This window comes from Pseudophryne corroboree, chromosome 5, assembly GCF_028390025.1.
Source record: "Pseudophryne corroboree isolate aPseCor3 chromosome 5, aPseCor3.hap2, whole genome shotgun sequence".
Lineage (NCBI taxonomy): Eukaryota > Metazoa > Chordata > Amphibia > Anura > Myobatrachidae > Pseudophryne > Pseudophryne corroboree.
The window spans coordinates 252,379,510-252,394,618 of record NC_086448.1 but is presented as its reverse complement, the minus strand read 5'-3'; the positions used below and the strand labels follow the sequence as shown (position 1 = coordinate 252,394,618).

The following is a 15,109-nucleotide window of genomic DNA, read 5'->3' as shown; positions in this document are numbered from 1 at the left end:
GATTGTGTTTCCTTCGGAACTCCCATTTTAATTGCAAAATGTCATCCATCTTTTGGTCTATGACCTCGGCTGGGTCCTCTGTGCTGTTTGTAATATACGTGCAGCACTTTATTCCATACTGAGTCGCTAGGGTAACACAATAACCGCCTGTCACAGCTGTGAGATAATTGAGAATCATCCTATGCTGAACCAGTTCTGTTTTGTAGGCTTGTGACTCTCTCCCAGTATACCTGAATGTGTCATCATACATTTCAGTGATATTGTCTAATAAATTTGCAAACGCAGATATATATTTATAATTTACCACTCCTCTGGCGGTACGAGTGATATCTAACGCGATTAGGAATTGAATCCCGGTGGATTCATGGATCAGGTCAGAGGCCGGATGCTCTGTTCTTTCTATCAGGTGCCGTTTAACGATGTGCTCGTAATGAGTGTGAGTATAAGGAGCTTGGGCACTGCGGTGAATATCTTTCATTTTTAGTGTGGGGTACAGTCATTACCTCAGGCAGTACTTTTCCAATATAACATAACCCTTCTGAGTTTGGGGCAAGCCACTTATACGCCTTCCTCCCGCATATGAAATATGCATCATCGGGGAGAACATATGGGACGGAGTAGGACATTACCATATTACAAATTTTCCATATGAAATCTCCTAACCCTAATTCTCCCATCTGTTTAGTACACGTATCAGTTTGTACGATCTGTGCACAGTATCCTGGTGATTCTTCTCCAACTCGCATGATTCTACTTCCTAGGGTGTACCTATACCGGAAATATTTTCCACTATCGGCTATGTGGCGTATAAGCTCTGTATCTGTAGGCATTCTATCGGCTCTATATGAAAAGGTCATGGTTTTGTTATTCCATGACACTTCCCAATTTCCCGGCTTTCGGGGATTGGAAATGTTAAAACACACTAAGGACCTATCCACATGGTATTGGTGTTAGGGTCTCCTGCCCTGTGCTGCCACGTCGTCATGGCAAACGGGAGACAAGTGCTAGTGGAGTAACCTGAGCGCAGCTGATACTCCGGTTCGGGTCTTTTGCTGTGCAGTGGTTATAGGCTCTGTGCACGGCAGGGGATCCGGTGCTGGTTTTTGTGCTCACAGTCTGTGAGGTCTGAGTGGGGCGTGGACAGCACCTGCTTTATAAGGCCTCTTTTCAGGGTAAGCAGATGCTGCTGAATCTTTGTTGGTTAGTCAGTTCATGAAAGTTAGCCAGTACTGTGTAGCTTTGTATTTGTTTGTTGCTTACTGCAAATAGGCCTGGGGATTTGGTATTACACTCTGCCAATCCAGACCTAGCAGTAAGACTGGAGTCAGTCGTTTAGCTTGCTGGGGTTCTGTTACTACTCTGTGAACTTAGCAAGTTTGCGGCTGTATTCTAAGACTTGCCTGTCTAATCCTGTCTCACTGTGCTAGGTGTCAGGGGTCAGTTTAGTGGCAGTAAGCTAAAACCTGTGCACTGCAAGTGAGAATTAGGATTGTGGAGATTCTCCTTGTGTCTATCATTCCATCTCTGACCAAGGAGTTTACTGCCACACCCGTTGGTAACCCTTTAGGGTTTTGCTGTTGCCCTTAGCAACAGCATTTCGGGTTCTCTACGTATTAAAACACAACATCTTGCTTTTCCATCTGAGCAGTTCTCATACAAGGGAGATACCCAGTTCCTTAGCCTCTGGGCTTCTCTGTTCACTTTGTGTGTATTTTGTTACCCTATCACCTTCTGTGTACATTATGTCATATCCCCCAGTTTGTCTGTGAGTCCTTCTGTTTTGCATAACAGTTCAAACACCAGTACATTCCTGCAGACACTGGAGTGCATAACAGTTCAAACACCAGTACATTCCTGCAGACACTGGAGTGCATAACAGTTCTGACACCAGTACTTTCCTGCAGGCACTGGTGTGCATAACATATTCAGCAGCCTAATACTCCTGTTGAAATTTTGTGGGAATATGGAGCATACCCCTCAAAATACGTTGCAACAGGTGGTCGATCAGGTGCAGGTCCTGACTCGACAATTTAATGATTTGTCCATTAAAATGCACACCTCCCAGGCTGCTGGCGGAGCTCCCGCAGCAGCAGCACCTGCAGGGGTTAAGGAGCCGAAAGTAAATCTCCCGGATCGTTTTTCTGGAGATCGCTCGCAGTTCTTTTGTTTCAAGGAGAGCTGCAAGCTATACTTCCGGCTTAGGCCTCAGTCTTCTGGGTCGGAGATTCAGCGGGTGGGCATAGTGATTTCCTTGCTACAAGGAGACCCACAGGTCTGGGCATATGGGTTGCAGCCTGACTGTCCGTCGCTTAAAAGTGTTGATGCTTTTTTTACGGCACTGGGCATGTTGTATGATGACCCTGACAAGACGGCCTCAGCCGAGGCTCAGATTTCGATCCTTAAGCAAGGGCGAAGGCCAGTTGAGGTTTACTGTACGGAGTTTCGGAGGTTGGCCCATGATACCCAGTGGAATGACCCAGCCCTGAGACACCAGTACCGAAGAGGTCTTTCTAACCAGATAAAGGACCAACTGGTACAATATCCCTTGCCTGATAGCTTGGATCAGCTCATGCAGTTATCCATCCGGGTGGATAGGCGGCTGAGAGAGCGTAGGCTTGAAAGGGAGACTGAGATTTCCTTCCTTCCCAAGGGAACCTCAGACTCCGAGGAATTTTCTGAGGAGCCTATGCAGATTGGGGCTACCCGCCTCTCCTCGCGTGAGAAGACGCGGAGGAGACAGCAGGGGTTGTGTTTGTACTGTGGGAATAAAGGTCCTGTGGTAGTATCATGCCCAGAAAAGCCGGAAAACTTCAGGGCCTGAGGGTGATGGGAAATATCCTGTCAGGCCAGAAGTCAGAATTTCCCAAGAAGACTTTTATCATTCCGGTGACCTTGAAGATCCTCGGTCAAACTGTCAAGACTGAGGCCTTTGTGGACAGTGGGGCTGACGGGGTTTTTATGGACCGCCAATTCGCCCTGAAACACTCTGTTCCCTTAGTACCCTTGGCATCGGAAATTGAGATTTGTGGGTTAAACGGGGAACCATTATCCCAAGGTAAAATTACCTCTTGCACTAGCCAGATTTCTTTGTTTATTGGAGCCACACACTCTGAAAAATTGTCCTTTTATGTGACTGTCTGTACTTTTGCCCCATTGGTGTTGGGGTTACCCTGGTTAAGGGCCCACAATCCTCAATTTGACTGGGTCTCTGGGGAGATTCTTAGTTGGGGTACTGATTGTTTCAGGAGTTGCTTGAGCCTTCCAGTCAGGCTCTCGCAGCTAAGTTTGCCAGGATTGCCAGGGTGTTATGCAGATTTTGCGGACGTGTTCTCCAAAAAAGTTGCAGAGGTACTACCTCCCCATCGCCCCTATGACTGTGCCATTGATTTGTTGCCAAATGCTAAGCTTCCCAAGAGCAGGTTGTACTCCCTGTCACGTCCTGAGACTCAGGCTATGGCAGAGTACATTCAGGAGAACTTGGCTAAGGGATTTATCAGACCTTCACAGTCTCCAGTTGGGTCGGGGTTCTTCTTCGTGGGTAAAAAGGACGGTTCGTTGCGACCCTGCATCGACTTCAGGGAATTGAACCGTATCACGATTAAAAACTCATACCCACTGCCTCTCATTTCGGTCTTGTTTGACCAGCTTCGTACTGCCACCATTTTTTCTAAGATTGACCTACGCGGTGCGTACAATCTAATCCGAATAAGAGAGGGGGATGAATGGAAGACTGCCTTTAATACCCACTCAGGGCATTATGAATATTTGGTGATGCCTTCTGGGCTCTGTAATGCCCCGGCAGTCTTCCAGGATTTCATGAATGATGTGCTCAGGGAATATTTGGATAGATTCTTAGTTGTATACTTAGATGACATCCTAATCTTCTCCCATTCCCTGGAGGAACATCGGAAGCATGTACGCTTAGTCCTCCAGAAACTCAGAGACCACCGGCTTGGGGCGAAGCTGGAGAAGTGCGAATTTGAAGTTCAGCAAATCGCATTTCTAGGATATATTATCTCCCCAGAAGGTTTCCAAATGGAGGGTTCCAAGGTACAGGCAGTCCTGGATTGGGTGCAGTCCACTAGTTTGAAGGCGCTTCAGCGTTTCCTGGGCTTTGCGAATTTTTATAGACGATTTATCGCTGGATTTTCGTCTATAGTGGCGCCCTTGGTGGCACTCACTAAGAAAGGGGCGGATGTTGCTCACTGGTCTTGTGAGGCTAAAGCCGCTTTTGCCCGTCTCAAAAGGGCATTTGTTTCGGCCAAGGTGCTGCGACACCCAGATCCAGAGCGTCCTTTTGTGGTGGAGGTGGATGCCTCTGAGATGGGTATTGGGGCAGTGCTTTCTCAGATGGGAGTGTCTGATAATCGCCTTCATCCCTGTGCTTACTTTTCCCGTAAATTTTCGCCTGCCGAGATGAATTATGACGTGGGTAACCGGGAATTGTTGGCTATTAAGGATGCACTCGAGGAGTGGAGACACTGGCTTGAGGGGGCTAAGTTTGTGGTCTCAATTCTCACTGACCATAAGAATCTGGCATATTTAGAGTCAGCGAAGCGTCTCAATGCCAGGCAGGCACGATGGGCTTTGTTTTTTGCTCGCTTTAATTTTTTGATAACATATCGCCCTGGGTCAAAAAACATCATGGCTGATGCGCTCTCGCGGAGTTTTGCTCCAATCCAGGAGACCACCGAGGAGCCGTTGCCCATTGTTTCCCCATCATGTATTAAAGTGGGCATTACCCAGGACCTCTTATCATTAGTCCTTAGAGCACAGGAGCAGGCTCCTCCAGACCTTCCGGTAGGTCTTTTGTTTGTGCCTCCTAGGTTAAGACAGCGAGTGTTCCTGGAATTCCATGCCAAGAAGTCGGCAGGTCACCCGGGTATTGCCAGAACTCGGGAGTTGCTATCTAGGGCGGTGTGGTGGCCCTCGGTGGCTAAGGATGTGGATCAGTGGGTTCGGGCATGTGACATCTGTGCCCGAAATAAGACTCCTAGAGGGGTTCCTGTTGGCCCATTACATCCACTCTCTATCCCATCTAAGCCATGGACCCACATTTCAATGGATTTTGTGGTGGACTTGCCCAAATCCTCGGGGATGACAGCCATCTGGGTTGTCGTTGACAGGTTTTCGAAGATGGCGCACTTCGTTCCACTGGTTGGGCTGCCATCAGCCAGACGCCTGTCTGAATTATTTATGCTGCATGTTGTGCGTCTCCACGGGTTGCCACTTGATGTGGTCTCTGACCGCGGATCCCAGTTTGTGGCCAAATTCTGGAGGGCATTTTGTTCCGATCTCCAGATTTCTGTCAGCTTGTCGTCAGGCTACCATCCGCAGTCTAATGGGCAGACTGAAAGGGTGAACCAGTCCTTGGAGCAGTTCCTCAGGTGTTATGTCTCCAAGTGTCAGACTGACTGGGTTGCTCATCTGTCCATGGCGGAGTTTGCCTATAACAACGCGGCTCACTCTGCTACAGGGATCTCTCCCTTCCTTTGTGTGTATGGGCATCATCCTAAGGCCAATTCTTTTGACCCCCTGGACTCCACGCCTGGTGGTTCCTCTGTGGTTTCGGTCCTTAGAGGTATTTGGCGGAAAGTGAAGAAAGCCCTTGTGTCTGTGTCATTAGTGACCAAAAGGGTTTTTGATAAGCGGAAAAGACCCTGCAGCTTCAAATTAGGAGACTTCGTCTGGTTGTCTACCAAGAATTTGAAGTTGAGACAGCCATCTCATAAGTTAGGGCCCCGGTTCATCGGCCCTTATAAGATCACCAGGGTTATCAATCCGGTGGCATTTCAGTTAGATCTGCCCCGTTCTTTGGGTATCAATAAAACATTTCATTGTTCCCTTTTAAAACGGGCGATTAGTAATCCTTCTTCCAGTGGAAGACCTTCCCCTCTTCTGATACGTGGCCAGAGGGAGTTTGTTGTTGAAAGGATTCTTGACTCCAAGGTGGTTCGGGGTCGGCTGTCATTTTTGGTGCACTGGAAGGGGTATGGCCCGGAGGAGCGGTCGTGGGTGCGCAGTTGTGATCTTCATGCCCCCAGACTGATACGCTCATTCTTCTCGCAGTTCCCCGATAAACCAGGTGGTAGGGGTTCTTTGACCCCTCGTCAGAGGGGGGGTACTGTTAGGGTCTCCTGCCCTGTGCTGCCACGTCGTCATGGCAAACGGGAGACAAGTGCTAGTGGAGTAACCTGAGCGCAGCTGATACTCCGGTTCGGGTCTTTTGCTGTGCAGTGGTTATAGGCTCTGTGCACGGCAGGGGATCCGGTGCTGGTTTTTGTGCTTACAGTCTGTGAGGTCTGAGTGGGGCGTGGACAGCACCTGCTTTATAAGGCCTCTTTTCAGGGTAAGCAGATGATGCTGAATCTTTGTTGGTTAGTCAGTTCATGAAAGTTAGCCAGTACTGTGTAGCTTTGTATTTGTTTGTTGCTTACTGCAAATAGGCCTGGGGATTTGGTATTACACTCTGCCAATCCAGACCTAGCAGTAAGACTGGAGTCAGTCGTTTAGCTTGCTGGGGTTCTGTTACTACTCTGTGAACTTAGCAAGTTTGCGGCTGTATTCTAAGACTTGCCTGTCTAATCCTGTCTCACTGTGCTAGGTGTCAGGGGTCAGTTTAGTGGCAGTAAGCTAAAACCTGTGCACTGCAAGTGAGAATTAGGATTGTGGAGATTCTCCTTGTGTCTATCATTCCATCTCTGACCAAGGAGTTTACTGCCACACCCGTTGGTAACCCTTTAGGGTTTTGCTGTTGCCCTTAGCAACAGCATTTCGGGTTCTCTACGTATTAAAACACAACATCTTGCTTTTCCATCTGAGCAGTTCTCATACAAGGGAGATACCCAGTTCCTTAGCCTCTGGGCTTCTCTGTTCACTTTGTGTGTATTTTGTTACCCTATCACCTTCTGTGTACATTATGTCATATCCCCCAGTTTGTCTGTGAGTCCTTCTGTTTTGCATAACAGTTCAAACACCAGTACATTCCTGCAGACACTGGAGTGCATAACAGTTCAAACACCAGTACATTCCTGCAGACACTGGAGTGCATAACAGTTCTGACACCAGTACTTTCCTGCAGGCACTGGTGTGCATAACAATTGGTGGAGCTTCAAACTAGGAGGACTAGAGATATTAAACCTCTTGTCCACCGGCCTCCCACCACTTAACTCAAGTACCTCCCCTATCGTTAAAGGAAATGGTACTAGTCCTGATATGCTGTGACCTTGAGGTACTTGAGAGCATACCCAACAGTCCGTTTGTTTTAACACCTTACCCACTAATGAGTGATAGTCACCCAATGGATGCCGGTCCATGTTAATGTTGAAACTGGACTGACATTTCTTGATGCACCCATCCTCAACTAAGTTATCACAATGCCTACAGATGCAATTTTCTTCAGCTAACAATCCTTCACAGTTCCTTCTATGGTCAATGCTACCAGATCGTTTTCTGATACTCGCCTTTACTCGGTGATTATGTTGTTCTTGGAAATCTACGCCTCCATCTCTGTCATCAGAACCCATTCCAGAACCTCTCTCGACCTCCATGGTACTCTCGCCGGAACAGACTGCTCTGGTCAACATCATGGTCAACAGGAAAATCCGGATCACAGTCTCTTGGGGCAAGTCCATCTTACAGGAGGAGAAAAAGAAATTTGTAATGGGGGTACAAAAAAATAGTTTGAGGGGGGTAGAGAAACTTGTTACGATAATTAGTTCTCTAGTCTTTGTTGTTCTTCTTGTTCTGTTGTCATCTCAAAAGCTGCTGTCTCTCAGTCCTCCAAACGAACACTCCGGTGATACAATATTCCTTCCAAATCAGCGATCTCTCTGTAAGGAGCAAAAAATCTTGCATTACCATTTGTCTAACTGATGTGTGACATACCATCTTTAAAACATGAGAAAGAGAAAGAAGGGGAAAAAAAAACAAAAGAGAGAGAGAGCAATTCATATATATATATATGTTACATAAACCAACAATAAACAGCGAAACATTGTCAGATCTTCCGTTCACCATCAGGCTGTCACATCTACATGTCCAATGGTATCTTTGCATAGTCTCTCCCACCAGTATTTCCATACTCCACCCTTGGTATTTGGCCAGGATACATCGATGCTGGTAGGTCATACTGGGGTTTGGTAGACTTCTGAAAAGGTCAGGTAGTCAGGTGATGTTGGAGCTGTTGTGGTGAACGTCAGAGATGGGGAAAAAAAAAACATTTTACAGATACATTACAATTTTTTTTTTTTACCCGGTCATTCCTGTGTCTTCAAGGAACGACTTCCCAATTTGTTAACTGTTACCTCAGGCTTTATCAAGGTTAATGATCAACTTTCCTAATCATAAATTATATGTGTGGACCAAAATTTGACATGCGTGATACCTGATTATACTTCCAAGTGTCGTAACTCTGCTCGTGTTCTTGTCTAGGGGGTCTGACTTTATGTGGGCTGTTACAGTTACTGGCATAATGCCCTTCTCTTTTACAAAGATAACAAGCCCTGGGCTTCCTCCAAGTGCCAGTGACCTGAGGTCTTGGTTGATTTGATGCCTCTTCAAACGCTTGGATGCTCATCACCATCAACCGCTTTCCCTGTACTTCCCTGACTCCTTGGATACCGTGGTTATGTTGTTGTCTAGGGGGTTGATATACCTTCTGTAAATTTCTTGATCTACAATCTCTTGCATAATGGCCTTCCTTCTGGCAATTATAACACCTTATCACCTTGGACTTACCCACAGGGATCTGAGGCTCCTTACGTCTCTGTGTTTCCCTGTGCCTGTTGATGTTTTGCTCATGCCCAACAGCGGACTTTTAGTGCAGCCACCGAGATATTTCTCCAGTTTGGGTTGGTGGTCTGTACCCTTGTTCTCAACACCTCCTTTAAACCATTCATTAATAACTTAACCGCTACTTCTTTATGCTGTGCATTTATTTTGATGTCTGTGATCCCAGTGTCTCTAGCCATTACTTGCAGTGCTCGATTGAAATAATTAGAAATACTTTCCCAATACTTTCGTTTTGTCTTATGGAGAAGATTTCTTTCCACTTGACAACGGCTGGGAAATATACTGCTAACTGTTGGTTGATCTGCTTAATACATTCCTGATTGTGTTCCTCCGTACGAGGTACTTCTGTGTCTAATTTACAATCAGCAATAAATTTCGCAGAATCAACGCTGGAGGGCAAACATGCCCTCAGCACTGTCCGCCAATCTTTGTTGGTGGGTTCTGTGGAGTTTCCTAGTTCTTTAATAAATCTCTGACATGCATCTAGATCTTTATTAGGATCAGGGAATTCAGACATAATTGACCTTAATTCTGTCCGAGACCAGGGACGGCGCATTGCACTGTCCTTGACGGGAATGGTTCCCTGAGCTTCAGTCTTCCCATTGGGGACTGTGATCACCCTGACAGGACTAAATTCAATTACATCATCTTGTGTTGGTTCTTCAATATGAGGTACATTTGTTTGTGCATGATATATAACACCGTACGTACCTGTGGACACGACCTCACCTGACCCTCCGTTAGGGGGTTTGATTACTGCCTTTACCGAATTGGTCGCGTCCACCTGGATGTCTTGTGTGGTGGCTGCTGGAAAAGGTGCCGACATCGTTCTGGGCTCACTTTCTTGCTGGTAATCCTGAGGGAAGTTTAATATGGGGTGCGACTTGCACAGGTTAACAGTTGTACATTGAACAGTATTGCCATTATCATTGTTACGTTTATTACAATTATTCTTATCATCTATAATACAGTTGCTAAGTGCATTTTTATCATTCACCAGTGTGTCATTCTCTGTAACCACCTTCTCTTTCATTGCCACATTTCTCTCACCAAGGTGAGAGTCAGCTGTATGAGCTAATTCTCCTTGTATTTCACTTTCCCCTTGCCATAACTGTAAACAATCATTTTGTCTAATCTTCTGCTTGGCAGATTTTATTAGACCTATCCTTTTTCGTAGGTTCTGTAATACCTCAGGGTTCAGACTGCCTACCCGGGGAGACTGTTCTCCATCATCCTCTGTCATTCGTTCCCATTCTTTGAATACCTGATACCTTGCGGACCCTTTGGGCCAGCAACTACCAACGTGAACCCTTGTTGGACGTCCCTTCTTTGAACAACTGGCCCCCATCGTTTGTAGATATTGCTGTCTTAGCTAATTCTCACAAACAGACCTGATTGCCCGCGGTAAGGCGACGGTGAAAGTTCAACTAGTGCCTTCACTCACTCTGCGCCCCAATTGGCCTATCCAATCCGTGGGATCTTTTGTAACCTCTATTTACTGGGGCGCGTGAGAGTATGCGATCCCTCCCCAGTAAGTATTGGTTGTTGGAGATTTCCTTAGTGAACAGCGAAACTCCCTTAAAATAACAAAAACCTACACAAATCACGTTAGAATGTACAAATAGCGTTTATGATCCCACAATAAATTTTTAATGGGTATCAAGGTAACAAACTAATGCACACAATTACGTGCGGTCCAGTCGCACAGCGCATAAATAACTAAATATTTATACGCTTTACGACCAATGGAATCGGTTGTTTAGGCTGCGAAACCTTCAGCCGGAGCTTTAACTTGACTATATGGGTGCTACGCCAAACCCCTCGGGCTGCGCTTAAATACCTCGCAGTCCTTTTGTCTGCGGAAACTACTTGCTCCTTTTACCTTCTACAATGTTAACGCGGGCAAGCCAGTCCACGCCACCAAGTGTCCACTCACCTGATGTGGTCTCCGACGGGATCCCGATTTGTGGGTTCACAAATATAATACCTTAAGTTCCACACTCACTCCTACTCACTCATATGCATACTGATCTTTCTGTACAGAAATTCCTTTCATACCGGCAGGAGTCCAATCCCTGGGTTTTGCAGTAGAAAAAGGTTTTTCTTTTTTTTTTTTTCTTTTAACTAATACTTTTTGGAAAAACTGAACAACCGTGTGCTATTATCAGGTGGCTGTACTATACCACCCACCCTAAACAAGGTTATTGTGTGATTTGAGTCTCAGTGGGCGTATCCGTACGCTCCGTTGCGTAAAACACGCCACGTGCGTATGCCTTTGCGTCACGTACGTGATCTCGCACGTTGTCCGAGACACGTATGCACAAAGTGCAGATATGCCCACAGCGACACAATCAACACGCTTCTATCAATGTAAACGATATTCAACTATGCTCGCTTACCGTACACCACACAGTATTTGCTATGCTGTGTGCGTGTCCTTTACAATTATTCCCTTAAAAATTATCCTATTTAATCTCAACTAAATAGCACCAGATTTCTTCAGCACGTGTCTAATAATCAATTCTAATGGCAACAAGAAAGTGAGCTACAACAATGTAGATGTGTGCGTGCATGTGTGTGTGCGTATGCAAAAACAGAAATAAACAGTTTTAAAAGATAATAGCGTATTGTTCTTACCTCCGGTTCCGGATTCCTTCAGCACTCCTTACTAAGCGAAGCGGACGCTTATCTGGTCAGCACTACGTGGGACCACCTTCCCGCCCTTTGCTGACCGATAATGTCTGCTAAAGTTACCTAGTGCAGATATGTGAAGAGCGGAGGAGCCCCCAATTGACAAAGCCTAATATTTATCCTATATTACACACTATAAAAGGTTAAGAGACACAGTACGCAATTGGCGCACGAGGTACCGTAAGGGTACGCTCTTAGCGTAGCGGACGCTGTATCGGGAGCGAGCCGCTCGAGCGACACAAACGCTCGCGAGAATACGCTGTTGGTATCGGGCACACTATAGGCGAGCGACTACCGTAATGCTACGCTACCAGCGTAGCGGACGCTCGAGACCACGAGGAGATCACGAGCGGCGCAGACGCTCACAAGATGACAATCAGTAAACCTTGAATGTAACACACAGAAAGGATATTCTTATACTGTAAACCTTGTACTAAAACACTGTAGCGATATAACGCTGCTTAACCTTGTTAACACTAAAGCTGTTTGAGCGATCGAGACGCTCCTATTACTCTCTGCAATGTAACGAACACACAATATCGTGCTAAGGATCCAACACCTTTACTAACAAACTTTTAGTTATATCGAAAAGGGGTAAAACAGTTACAAGTCATACACTACATACTAACATATAAATCTAACAGAATATCTAGACATAAACATACAATAACGTTACAATCTTAAACTAAACAGAGAGAGAGAGACTGTGCCCAATACAAACAAAGAGTGAGATGATTACAGAGAATTATTTACACACACTGGGAACAATCGCAGTGCAGCCTGGTACCAGCCCCGAGTTAATCAATATGAAAACCGTTTGTGGAGAGTGAGGGAGCTGTTCAGGCTGGCTGACCTTATATACACTGAGTACAGTATACTACAAAGGGATCTACAATCTCATTGTTCATTGGACACAAGAATGTCTCCTCGCATCATATCAAAAGGTCATAGGTTAGTTTGAACAGGTGGGCTGTGACTATTTCAAACAGCTCAGGTGGGTGGGAATCTCCGGATTCCCGCCGCATGGATAATGAACTGCAAATATAGAATATGTCCAGAAACTACTAATGGTCATAACTACACGCAGGAGCGATTAATCTTTACCTAACCAACACCGGATTATTGCTATTAAAATACTCTTCGGTTAGGTACCAGACACAGCTGTTCAACCTCAATCAGACCCTTTGTACCATGTAAAGAGGGATTCCCAAGTCCGTGAACAAGTTACATTAACCAAACTTTCAGTTATTACTAAAGGGAACATTACCTATAAAACATGCTATTTGATTCTATCATTAAACGATTGAGTCGCCCGCTAGACGCACACAAAGTCTACCGTAAATGCACATACCACGCGCTCGAGCGCATGGCCGAGGCGCCATCACGCGGCTGCGTATATCCGCACGCACGGGAGAGAATGTGCACGTGCAGCAGGCATGCGCATGAGGTGCATATATGGCAACGTGCAGAGTGATATTTTTCTGAATTTGACACATATAATAAAGAAATTCAAACATATAAAGATACTTCTCATAGACTTATGTCATAATCTAATTCAAAAATCCTCCCAGTTCTTACATACCTTTCTGTACATGAGTGTAGACATGTACTGTGAGGGGACATCAACGTTTGATATTGTTCTTATTGGCAATCTCTGAGGGGGAAAGTCAATTGCAGGCATTGTCTCTGCAGTGCCATAGAACACCATAGGGATGGTCTGAATGCTGGCATTTCACAGACACCAACATCGGCAATTTTCCCTCTTACTCCATAGATGTGTGCAATAAAATTAACACTATTAGTCTACCGTACCATATGAACCAGCAGCACATATTCGAGAATCCAATGCCCCTTTAAAGGTCAGAAATAGACCTTTGCAGACTCTAGCTGCATATTCTAACTAGGGATATACGGTACGAACAGGGGCAGATTTAGTGGTCAGTTCGCTCCTAGGCACAACAGAATTGGGTACCCCTGCCATCCAATTTTATTATTTCCATTGATTATAAGCGCTCATTTTGGCAATTGGTAGTTCAGTATAATATAATCTAATAATAAAACAAGCAATGAGCTATGACATTTTTATTTATTTATTATGTATACATATTTACTAAGTACAGCTTACAGGGCATTCTGTACATGTCCTACAAATTCAAACGCAACTAAAGATGGTGTATAGTACATTAGAGTGGAATTATTTGTCACTGGTAACTCTGGATTGGCAGTAATGAAACAGGGGCCCAAGTGCCACCCCCTAAGATGTGCCACCCCTAGGCACATGGGATATTAGCCACGGGGTACATGGCATGGGTGCTAATTCTGTAAATACTACATAATATGTTGGTAATTAAATCGTTAGAAAGAACAAGTTCACTTACCATATCTTGAGGAAATCGAAATGTAAGTAATATAGTGGGATGCAGTCAGTAAGCGGCTGTCAGGATCCTGACAGCCGAAACACTGATGCCGGAATACCGATACCCGTCAGAATGCCAACGGCGGAAATCTGAAAAGGTCAGGAGACTGATGCCGGAATCCTGACAACCGGATTCCCGACCATAGTAAGTATACCGCATGGTTAGGTTTGGGGCTGGGAGTGTTTAGGAACCACCCAGGAGTGTTGGGTTTGGGCTGCAGGGAAAAGGGGGGTTAGAGTTAGGCACCCCATGGGAGTGTAATGGTTAGGCTGCGGAGGAGGGAAAGTTAGTTTTTGGCAGCGGAGAGGGGGAATTAGGGTTAGGCACAAAGGGGGAAGGTTAGGGTTAGGCTGCGGGAAGGGAGTATTAGGTTTAGGGGACAAGGAGGAATACCCTTAACTCACCCCTGTTGGGATTGCTGTTGTTGGGATCCTGGCGCCAAGATTACATAGTGAACCCAATATGGTACATATTAGAAAATAACTCTATAATGTACATCTCAAAAGCAGCGAATTAAGTAATTAATTTGCGGCTAAATCCTGTCGGATTTGGCCGTTCTCGACAATGTTAATCCGACTTTTTTTAGATTGACATTGTCGAAAACGGGGCTAAAATCCAACAAAACACGTGGATCCGCGGCTAATCCACAGATCCACGTGTTTTCCAAGAAGTCGGAATTGCCGACCTGTCGGAAAAACGGCAGCCTCATTGAATAGGTCGAATCACTATTCGACCTGAAAAAGTTGAAAACTGACGTCTTTCCGACAAGACTGCAGTTCCAACAAGAATTGAATGCACCTCTATATAACTTTACTGGGTATCAGTGATAAATTATAGGCTGCATTCCCATTCATTATAGGTTGCATTACAGTACCAGTAATCCACACCATGGCTCCTTTCACTGTGGGTAGGGGACTTTAAATTTGGAAAGCTCATACTGTGTTATTATTGTATTATGTAGGTTCCACATTTACACTGCACTTTTTTTTTTTTTTTTTTTGCAAATTCAAATGTTTGTAATTAACAATTTATTCATTTTGTTAAATATTTTATTTTGTTATAGATTTTAATACTTTTTCTCTATTTTGCTTTTAGATAGTTGAGGCTGAGTATATTCCAGTATCCAACGGAATCTATTCAGAAAAAGTTTCAAATACAATAAGAAGGTAATTTAATCTCTACAGGTTTCTAGAGGTTATTTGCTAACG

At 45.2% G+C, this 15,109-nt stretch overlaps 1 protein-coding gene across 11 annotated transcripts in view; it reads left to right on the top strand.

Annotated features, from left to right (window-relative positions):
* NEK10 (NIMA related kinase 10) overlaps positions 1-15,109 on the top strand; it is an 831,700-nt gene that overhangs the window by 448,240 nt on the left and 368,351 nt on the right. For all 11 annotated transcript variants that reach the window (XM_063922254.1, XM_063922250.1, XM_063922255.1 and 8 more), the window contains one exon: positions 14,997-15,067. In XM_063922254.1, the coding sequence (XP_063778324.1) occupies positions 14,997-15,067 (71 nt within the window). The remainder of the gene's footprint in view (positions 1-14,996; positions 15,068-15,109) is intronic.